Genomic DNA, 10,695 nt, shown 5'->3' with positions numbered 1-10,695 from the left:
GGGTTGTAGGGTTTTAGAAATTAAAACTTAAACGGAATAAGTAGATAAGAATCTGATTAAAGTAGCACGAACTAAGTACAACTGTGTTTCATTTGTTATCTAAATGGCATCGAAGTTGTTTTTTTTCTTTCTTTTTTACAACTCGTTGATAGAGGGTTTTTTTTTAAATTAAGATAAAGTTTTTTCGCTTAGATTACAGTTTAAAGTTTTATCTTTGTGTTGTGATTTAAAAACAAAACGAAAAGAGCACTAAAACGATAAAAAAGATACCCGATGATAATTCTTTAATCTAACTGTACATTAAGACGAGTCGATTTTTTCGTTCTTATTTTTTTGTTTAATATTCAACTGATTTGTTTTCCCTTAGAAAATCTTGCCCAAGCTCTGGGTCCTCCGGAACGGATTCCAGCTGCCGGAGGTGAAACTGCTGAGTCGGTTCTTGCCCAGCTTTGGTCGGGGTTTGCTTCCGCTGCCTCCGCTCTTGGTGGTCGTTCCGGTGGGACTCGGTGCCCCCGAGGACACCCCCGATGAGCTGCCCGAGAGCGTCGAAATCGAACCCTTCGAGTGGGTCGAGGCCATGGGCTGTGGGGAAGAGAAAACAAACGGAACGGATCGAAAATTAGTAAGCACATTTTTTTTTAATGTTTTGTCATTTTTGGTTTTTATTTGAATTTCTTTTCATGATGTTTATTTCAGTTATTTTTGAAAATTATTGTCTTTATTTTTTAACTGTCACTCAGTCAGAGGCAGAAGATATGGGTTCAAGTCCTACTGGGAGACCAGGCGAATTTTTTTCGCATGTTTTTCAACCTGAACCTGAAATTTCATCTTACACAGTTGGATTCATTTCTTCACAATTTTTTCTGTCATTTTGATAATGTTAGTCATTTTTTGTATTTTTTTTATTTTTCACTTTGTCGTGTTAGTAATTTTGCTTTTTTATTTTTTTTTCGTTTTATCATTGAATTTTTCGTGATTTTAGTAATCTTATATTATAATCTTTTCACATATTTTGTCTTTTCTTATGTTTTGTTCATTTTGTTCTGAATCAAAGCAATCGAAAGATTCTTTTTAATTGTACAGTTTTATTTAAAACTTCCTGAAAATTTTGTTAGTTAATTATTTGTTTGTTTTGTCTTTTTTTTTCCTTTTTTTTTAATTAAATTTCGACATTCATGCTTGTCATTTTGTATTTTTCATTACATCTATCACTTATGTTTTTTCAAATATTTTTGTCATTTTGGTGATTATTATCGTTCGGATATTTTTGGTTTTTTTTTGTTATTCCAAAACATTATGTAATTTTTATAAATTTTTGTCATTTTGGTTATCTTTATATTGTTTAGACATTTTTTTTATTTTATTTTTTTTTTCATTTTTGTCATATTCGTAAACTTTGTAATTTTGACATCTTTATTTATTTTTGTTATTTTTCGTCATTTCAGTTTTGATTTTTTTTTTCATTTTTCATTTTTGTTGTTTTGTAACTTTTGTCATTTCTGTCATACTAAAAATGAAGTTATTTATCTGTCTATATCTTTTTTGGGAATAAATTATTTCCGATCAGCTTTTCCCAGTTTCAATTCTAAATTTTGCGTTTTTTCCTTTTTTCCGGTTTTAATACTCAATTCCTGTTTTCCCCCAGTTCTTTCTTTGTCAACCAAAGCTTACCTTCAGATAGTTACGATCCATCGGCGTGATCACCTTGAGGTCCAGGCTGTTGGTGCAGTTCTTGATCAACTTCAGCACCTGCTGGTGGGTGTACCACTTGACATCGATGCCACACAGCTCCACGATGAAGTCGCCCTCCTTGATGCCACCGAGCTGGAAAGCGGAATTAAAAAAAAAACAATTTCATCAAACTTCACGATGAAGATTTTTTTCCAAAGAAAAACCTACATCAGCTAACGAGTTGATATCGACACTGGAAACCATCACCGGCGCATCACCCCTCACGTGAAATCCGAAGCTTTCGAAGGTGTCAGCATCACACTCGCTTCCGGTTCCATCACTGCTCGTCGTTGTGACGGTTGTTGTGTGTCCTGTTCCGGTTAAACTGCCACCGCTGCTTGACTGTTTCCGGCGGGCCAGCGTATTCTGCTGCTGTTGCTGCTGCTGCTGATAAGCCTCATCGGAAGCATTGGTGATATCCTTCAGGCAAACATCGCACGATCGCAGATCGTTGTAATAATTTGTCTTGTTGCACTGACACTTTCCCCGTCCTCCCCCATTCAAAGCTAGTCGCTGCAGACGATCCGACCCGGTGTCGTCACTGCTCCTGGTTCGGGTGCTACTACTTCCGGCACTGCTACTGCTGCTCATGTGATGATAGCGACGCCGATCCAGCGTTCCCCCGCCGGTCATCAACATCGTATTACCGCCCTTTTGCAACCGGATACACCTCGGTGCGGTCCAGTGACGCCGAGCGGAGAAAATTGCAATAGGTCCCAACTTCCGGAACGGGTCCTCAATTTTATACGTGGTGAAATCTGGTCCAGTTAAATTAATCGTGAACTTGGATGTCGAATTCAATCGGACATCAATCAAATCAATGTCCTCATCTATCAGCGTTGTCCCTTCCAATTCCAAATCCAAAATTTCCAACTCCTCGGCCGTTTTTTCCAGCGCAAACGAAAGCACCTTGGTTAAAGCTAGCTTGTTTTTCAGCTCCCGGCACATCCGTTGCAATCGTTGGGCTTCCTCGTGACTAGCAAGTGACTCCCGAAGGTGGGCCTTCTTCAGCAGGGCTGGATTCAAGTCCCCATCCCCGTCCAGAAGGCTGCTTTCGTCGAAGATGAAAGTATCGCGACCGGTCGTTTGGGTGAGGATCTGACTGCCCAAGCTGACCGAGGCTGCCGTGAGGGCTTTCTGTTTGGCCGACTTCGAGGGGGTGCTCGTCTTGAAGCTGGACACTAGCGCCGGGTCGATCGATTTGGCCACGTGGTAGTGGGCAAGGGCTGGAAAAGAAAATTGAATTTTTAAGTAGTGGCTCCAGATAGTTGATTTACAATTCATGAACAGCTCACGCATATGTAAGGCTTAAAAAATTGCCAAAAATGTTGGAGAAAATGCTAAGCAAACAAATTTCTCGTTTGCTATCAGAATATGGTAGATCTAAAATGACCAGTGGGACAAGGTTGAAGGAGACCTTTCCTACAGACTCGTTTAAACTAAAAATATAAGAACTGTGGATGTTAGATGATTAAAACAGATTCGTGGGAAGTCATCAGGTCGGCTTCACGGAGAGACGATCTACAACGGACCAGATCTTCACGGCTTTTCCGGGAAGCTGACCAGACTGGTCAGGGCAACGATGGATTGAACGCAGTGCTGTTTACGGATTTCGGGTTAATTGTCGTTTCATTCGCGGGCTTCGACAAGGCGATTGTCTATCCTGCATAATGTTCAACGTTGCGTTAGAAGGTTTTATTCGACAAGCGGTGGGCGAAATGCGGGGCACGATTTTCAACTGATTCAGTCAATTTATCTGCTTTGCCGACGACGTTGATATAGTCGGTAGATCATCTGTAGCGGTGGAGGAGATCTATCGCAAACTGATACGCGAAGCAGGAACGATTGGATTGATGATTAAAACGGCAAAGCCGAAGTATATGCTGGCCAGCGACCGACAGAGCCCTTGTCCAGTTAAAACAAGGTCACGATCGACGGCGACGAGCTGGAAATTGTCGAAGACTTTGTCTATCTGTTCATGCTGCTCATTGGGCCGGTTGTTCTCTACGGGCGTGAGACATGGATATTGCTTGAGAATGACCTGCGTACACTCGGAGTTACCGAATCACTACGAGCTCGCGCCACTCTACGGCGAACCCAGTATCCAGAAGGTGGCGAAGGCTAGCCGGATACGCTGGGCAGGATATGTTGCGAGAATGCCGGACGACTGTCCTGCAAAACAGGTGGTCGGTACGAATCCGGTAGGATCAAGACGAGCAGGGGCGCAACGAGCGAGGTGATTAGACCAAGTGGTTTGGCGAATGTTGGATGTTCGAGAAATTGTAAAACGGTTGCCATGGACCGAGTGAATTTTAGGAATTAGGTTCATCAAGTTGTTATCGTGAGGCGAAAAACTATGAAAATAATAAAAAATAAATAAAATAAAATAAAGATGATTCAATAAAAAGCGACTGTCAAGCATTGCGAATCTTTTGAGATTCGTCTCATCGAAGCAATCGATGAGCTGAATAGTAACACACGGAAGATTTTGGTTTATCATGTGTAAACAACTAGTAAATGTAACTATAGTGGTTCTTTAATATAAACGCAAGTTGAAAAGTAAAATTTAGTATTCCAAGTTCAACCACCAACTAGACAAATCTCTCCTTTCCACTGCACTGCCCAAGTCCTGCATCAGCAGAGTGGTAAAAAGAAGAGCCAGCACTGAAAGAAGGACAACGAACCAAAGCCAAGGAAGGTCGGCGAGCCGGGAACCGTGGAGGTCATCAGACCAAAAGTCCATGAATGGTCGTTTGGTCGGATCCTTGGAAGGTCGTCGAGGCTCACGGAAAGCTTCGAGACGCAGCAAGGTCGTCGCATCAGGGGCCAATTGGAAGGTCATCGAACCTGGAGGTTAGTGGAGGTCGTCGAGCCAGGAATCGATGAGATTAATAACAACACACGCATGATGGTATTATTTGAAATAAACAATAAGGAAATGTTTTAGTATAAATAGGACACAATGTATTGCAATAAAGTATTCTAAGTTCTACCACCAAGTAGTAAAGTCTCTCCTTTCCACTGCCCAAAGTGCTGCTACAACAGGTTATGGGCCCAGCACTAGTGGAAAGAAGGAGAAAGTGGAATCAACAGTGGACAGTCAGAACAGCCAGGAAGCCGATGGAAAGGCAACGAGTCAAAGCCAACGAAAGTCAACGAGCCGGGAACCGTGGAAGCCAGGAGCCATCTGGAAGGTCGTCGAACCGGGAGGCCAGGTGGAGGTCGACAAGCCAGGAAGCATGGGAGGTCGATGAACAGGTGTCGTCGTGTCAAATCCACAGTGAGCGAACCGGAATCCATTGGAAGGTCGCTGAGCTGGGAGCCAGAGGAAGGTCATCGTGCCATTGGTGAGGCGTCGGGCACAAGGAAAAGTGTCGAGCCGGAACCAAACAAGGTCGTGGGGCCACGAATGCTGTAGTTGGGCCAGAGCCACAGGCAGGTCGTCGAACCGGAAGCCATAGAAGGTTGTCAGGGCCGGTATCATGGAAGGTTGTCAAGTCAGAAACCAGGCGGTGGTCATCGGAGGGTTTACGAGCGGGGAACCACGAAAGGTCGTCAAGCCGGTGCCATGGAAGGTCATCGGACCGGAAAGCTAAGTGGAGGTCGTCAGACTCGAACCACTGAGTGGAGTGGAGGTGTCAGGCATCAGGAAAGGCTTCAAGGCGGAAGGAAAGCTTCGAGCCGCAATAAGAGCGTCGAGATTAGAGCCATGGGGCTAGAGCGATTGGGAGGTCATCGGATCGGAAGCCACTGGAAGGTCGTCAGACCGGTTCCATGGTAGGTCCTTGGGCCAGATCCCGGTAACCATAGTATAAATACGATACAATGTATTGCAATATAGTATACCGGAAGGATGACCAAATAAATTAAAAAAAAGTATTCCAAGTTCTACCATCAAGAAGTACAGATCTCCCCTTTCCACTGCCCAAGTGCTGTACAACAGAATCTAAGTCTAGGTCGTATCAGACAGAACAATGAAATACCTTCAAGAATAGCTCCAGAACAGATTTACAACCACACCAGCGTGCTACGGAGGAACTACCTTCTGCTATAGCTTAGCTTAGCTTGATTGACTACTCACATCCACATTAAATCATTGAACTTGAAATGCAACAGTTGAGCGAACTCACTAAAAGGAAGGATGTGTAAGAAAGAAGTTGCTGAAGAAAAGCACGAAGAGATCTTCACCAGGAAACAAAGCATTTTTTAAAAAAGACTTCAACTTTTAACATAAGTTAAATAAGACAAGACATAAGACAAGCATGCATAATAAAAATGTGAGAGTTGGCTATCGTGGCGTTTGATCTCAAGTTACAAAATCTGGAAGAAAAGCTTAGAAAAGCAATTTAGTGATCCATCTGGTGCGAGCACACGAGTTTAAAGGTGAGTAGATCACTCGGATGAGATTTAAATCGACTCAGGCAGACTCAAGCTGGAATAACTAAGAAGGAGAAGCGGTTTGCACACGCAAAGAATTGATGACGGATAAGCATTCAGGGTTGTTAGTTTACGGCTGACTGACCTGGATCTACGGCAAAAAAGGCAATACACTACGTTCAATGGTCAGAAAATCAATCAAAATAAACACTCAGGATACGTTTCTTATTTGAAACATTCTGACTGTATAATAGGAAAGCGCCTCTCGCAACTGATTCGCCCGACTGGTATGCAATCTCGATCAGCGCTCCACTCAGCTATGCAAACCGAGTCGCATCATTCAGAATCATCGATTTTGCAAACATCGCATATCAGAGATGAGTGAGATACAAACTGATCTATTCTGAATGTCATTCACTCAGTATCCGCCTGGTACATCTTTCCCTCACAAAGACAACTACAATTTGATTTTATTCTTACTGGTGTAAAAAAACGCTGTAAATTCAAATAAATTTATTATTTGGCTATGTTTGAAAACAAACAACATTTGCTAATGATCGGTTGAATGTATCACTCACTCACTTCCTGAACCATTCACTCCTGATCCTAGACGAACATGATTCGCCATATGCATCGCTCTTTGGTGAGATTCCAATTGGATGATAGTGCTGCACTGTTTTGACAACAAGCATCGTGCGAGGTGATCTATATGTTAGCGATGAATAGAACGAACGATGATCGGATAGGTCCAGTAGCAATCAATAACAAAACCCGATCGCTATTCGTTCAGTTGCGAAGTGCAATCAGGAACATTCATTGAAAATGAGTGATATTCGGAACCCTGACTACGTTTCCCCGAATTCAGGAAAATATGGCTATTACTCAAACAGTGCAAAATGGAATTACAGATTAATTTCAGCTATCATTTAAACTATTTGATTTAAATACTGTTAAAAGCTGCTAGCTCAATACATTCACCTACAAATCAGACTCTACTCCAATAATGAACTTTCTTGTAGGTGGAATTCTCGGTATAAAATTGTATGCCGCACCGGCATTAACAAGCTTTCAAATAACTCGCATGGGGAGGACACAGTGCAAACGCATTGCATGTCTGAAAGAAAGCAAATAAAACATATCCCATATACAATCACAAGGCAAAGCAGTCATCAAGGATATTTTAGAATTCCTATACCGTTCTCATCCCTTTAGCATCAAAGACAAAGGAGGATGAAAAAATACACCGTCAAACGGCAGACGGCCAATGCAGAGAATTTTTTTGTAATCAGCGGTGGCAGAAGGACTACGACAATAAACTTTTATTTGCTATCCGACTCAGATGGTGCACTGGTTAAGAAATCGGACTGGCAAGCCGAGATGAATATCGCAGTGAGTTCGATTCTCATTATTTTTTTTGGGAAAAATTATCCAATAGGATCATTTTGCTTAGGAGCTCGAGTCTTTATGCCAGTATGGTGCTTTTTAAATCATATCATCTTTGGTACAGTACACTTTTCAGCGCATTTTCAGCACAGAGATTTGCATTGAGTTATTAAAACCTCTTTTATGGGTGTACCTTTGTAGAACTCCGACTTGAGGGGCACCAGTCCGGCCCAGCACTCGGGCAGGTAGGTGTGCGCCTCGTTGCTCTGGATTATCCGGTGGATTTCCTGATACTCGACCGTCAGCTGGGTCGCCTCGCCGGACAGATTGCGGTGGAACTGAAATTATGGGAACCAAAATTAGATTTAAATTCAGATTTTTTTTTATAAAGGGTAACTTACTGAACTGCAATCGCAATTGGTCATTTCTTCTAGCTGTAGTAAAAGTTTTTCGTAGAGGCACTCCCGTGCCTGGGCCAGTATCAGTGCCACTAGCACTTCCAGGACCTGTAGGAGATTTCCGTTGATATATAAAACAGATATTAAAAATAAAGATGAATCATTTGTACCTGTGGTTTCAAATCCATCGAGGGGGCATTGGTGAAGGTGTCGTAGATGTGCCGAAAAACACCAGCGGCCCGCAGAAAATTATCGACCGCTGCATCTAGGCCTTTCTCCGAGGAGCGGTCCTGCTTGGCCCCGATCTGGGTGTAGATGGCGGCCAGATTGAACAGGATGCAAGCCTTCTCGAATGCCACCGTCCGCTGGCAGGAGGGAACGCCTGATTTAAAGAGTTAATAATAACAATTTATTAGGTTTAAAGTAAAATTGCCAATTTATGAAAAAAAAAACTAACCAGTGAGTGAATCGTACCACTCAAAGTAAACCCCAAGGTTCCGATCGGGCGGAAAGAAGCGTCTCTCGACGTAATACAACAGGTTGTAGTAGCGGAACAGCAGCGCCACGCCGTGGTTGTCTCGGGTTGGGGTTTTTGCAGCCTAGAAATCGAAAGAAAAACAAAGTTTAAAAAAATCATTCCGAAATAATTTCAAAATAGAAATTACTAACTTGTCTGGTATCGTTGATGTCGGCGATGGCTTCCTCGTAGGCTCGCGAATCTTCGCTGTAGTGCTCGAGGATGAAGTCGGAAAAGGGCTCCATGAAGTTGACCTCCTTGGTTTCCTTGAGGCCCAGCGGGATCATCGGGATCACGTAGTCGACTCTGGAATAAATAGAGAAAGATAGATAACTCATTAGTTTTTTTTAAGTATTTTGGAAGCTGGGATTTTTTGTATCAAATTCGATCGAAAATGGCTTCCGTGATTTTTCTCCCAGAATGCATTATTTAACGAAACTATTTTCTGCAGATTGAATCTATTTTCTTACATTGGAAATTTTGGATCAGATTACAAAAAATTGAAACAATTTTTCAGAAATAAACAAAGGCCATATTTTCAGTAGAGTAAAAAAGTTATTGAGCAATTAGTAAATGTCGACGAGGGTTGAAATTTCCACGCAATCCTTGATAGGAAAAATAAACATTTGCCAACAGAATGTTCTACAATTGGATTCGGAATTCACAATCAATTAAAAAAAAAATGAGCTGAGCTTCGGAAAGAAAAACCGGACACAAAATTCCGGATTGATTGATTTTTGAAATTGTAATCACAGAAAACATGACTAATAGAATAAGAAAATCAAAGGAATTATACATCAATTCTGAATCACACAGAATTTCGAACTTCAAATTAGAATATTATGAACCAGAAATTGGTTTTTGCATTAAATATACTAGCTTTCTAAATCATCTAGATGCCTTTTTTGGTTGTTTTGGGTTAAGAAATCCTATTTTTTATTCTTGTGTTTAAGTTGTCGTTAAATTTTTTTCCAGTGAAGGTGTATAAAAGGTCTTAGAAAATATCAAACTACATCATTACGTTTTTAAATATTGGAGATTCGAGTTCTACATAAAAAAAACAGGTTGTCGGTAACTTGAAAAACGAACTTTTCCCAGCCTTTTGTGAGATTTGAACCTCTGTGTAGGCATTTGAATCATGTCCACGTGGACATGGTATCTGAGCGAATAAAAATCGATATTCCTCAATTCTGCTTACCGAATCATGCAGGAGTAAATCGGGCCACGTTGAGTCTCGAGGAAGGCGAACCTAGTAATAATTGCCCCGCCTCTTAGTATCGAAAACGAACAAAAAGATTTGTCAAAATATTCTCAGTTAAAAATTTTACTGGTTTGTAAAAATATGCACTGCAACACTCATGCAACAGTAGATTATACGCTGTATAACACGGAATTCTAATTTTGAATGAAAACAAAATTGTATTTCACCCCCTGAAAAACCTGTTGGTTCGACTCACTAAGCTTTCTTCCGCTCCAGTCAGTCCCAGTCCAGTCCAGTTATAAAAAAGCGTGAATTGCATTCTAACTCAACTATAGCTTATCTCTTCTAAAGAACTTATTTCAACCGGTATTTTGGCACCGATAAATATTAGTCTGTTTGCTTCAAATATCACAACCAGAAAATTGTACACAGAATTGAAATTCTAATCCATTGATTTTTTCATAATTTAGATGAAAATTCTGAATTGTGATTGTCCTTCAATTGTTTCTTAATCAAACCTTATAAAGATCTCTCATTAAAATTGACTCTAAAATATTTTTATAATAGATATTGTGTATTGTGTCGAATTAGGGTCTTAATTTCTTGGTAAAATATAGAAATATCACATTCAAGGATTCGAGTTCGAATCAGGTCATCAGAAAATAATGGTTTTTTTTTTGTAAAAAAGCAAATAAGAAGTACCAAAACCCTTTAGTAGCAAAAAGTAACTTTCTCGAAAAATTTCAGAATTCGACAGGGATCGATTATCCGGTCCTGAGAGAAAATTGTTGTCGTACATAGATAAGACTATCTGTCTTCAAGTCAGCTTTAATTGTTTAAAATTTTTATTTTCATCAGCACTGAGCGTTGCTCTAGAGAGTATTACATCCTAACAAGGGTTCATCCTCCAAACTTTCCTTTCAGGGAATCTTTACAGATTATTGTGTCCAATTAAGTTTTTCTCATAGATTTAGACACATATGAATCAGTCAGAGAATTAAAACAGTTAGCTATTTTTACAGGAACTTAAGCCTTTCAGAGATTTATGAAAAACCTTACAGGGTTCCAGCATTTCAGAGCTTCATATC

General features: G+C 40.8%; 1 protein-coding gene across 8 annotated transcripts in view; it reads right to left on the bottom strand.

The window, feature by feature from the left end:
• Window positions 1-6: 6 nt before the first annotated feature.
• Window positions 7-10,695, bottom strand: part of LOC129747360 (rhophilin-2-A) — a 269,329-nt gene continuing 258,640 nt past the window's right edge. For all 8 annotated transcript variants that reach the window (XM_055741526.1, XM_055741537.1, XM_055741542.1 and 5 more), the window contains exons 4-11: window positions 8,559-8,712; window positions 8,347-8,488; window positions 8,060-8,271; window positions 7,893-7,997; window positions 7,685-7,829; window positions 1,900-2,957; window positions 1,672-1,824; window positions 7-582 (exon numbers count right to left, since the gene is read on the bottom strand). In XM_055741526.1, the coding sequence (XP_055597501.1) occupies window positions 364-582; window positions 1,672-1,824; window positions 1,900-2,957; window positions 7,685-7,829; window positions 7,893-7,997; window positions 8,060-8,271; window positions 8,347-8,488; window positions 8,559-8,712 (2,188 nt within the window). In that variant the 3' untranslated portion in view covers window positions 7-363. The remainder of the gene's footprint in view (window positions 583-1,671; window positions 1,825-1,899; window positions 2,958-7,684; window positions 7,830-7,892; window positions 7,998-8,059; window positions 8,272-8,346; window positions 8,489-8,558; window positions 8,713-10,695) is intronic.

The sequence above is a fragment of the Uranotaenia lowii genome, chromosome 1, assembly GCF_029784155.1.
Source record: "Uranotaenia lowii strain MFRU-FL chromosome 1, ASM2978415v1, whole genome shotgun sequence".
Taxonomy (NCBI): Eukaryota; Metazoa; Arthropoda; class Insecta; order Diptera; family Culicidae; genus Uranotaenia; species Uranotaenia lowii.
The sequence above is the reverse complement of the archived record's forward strand: the minus strand, read 5'-3'. Positions and strand labels throughout refer to the sequence as shown.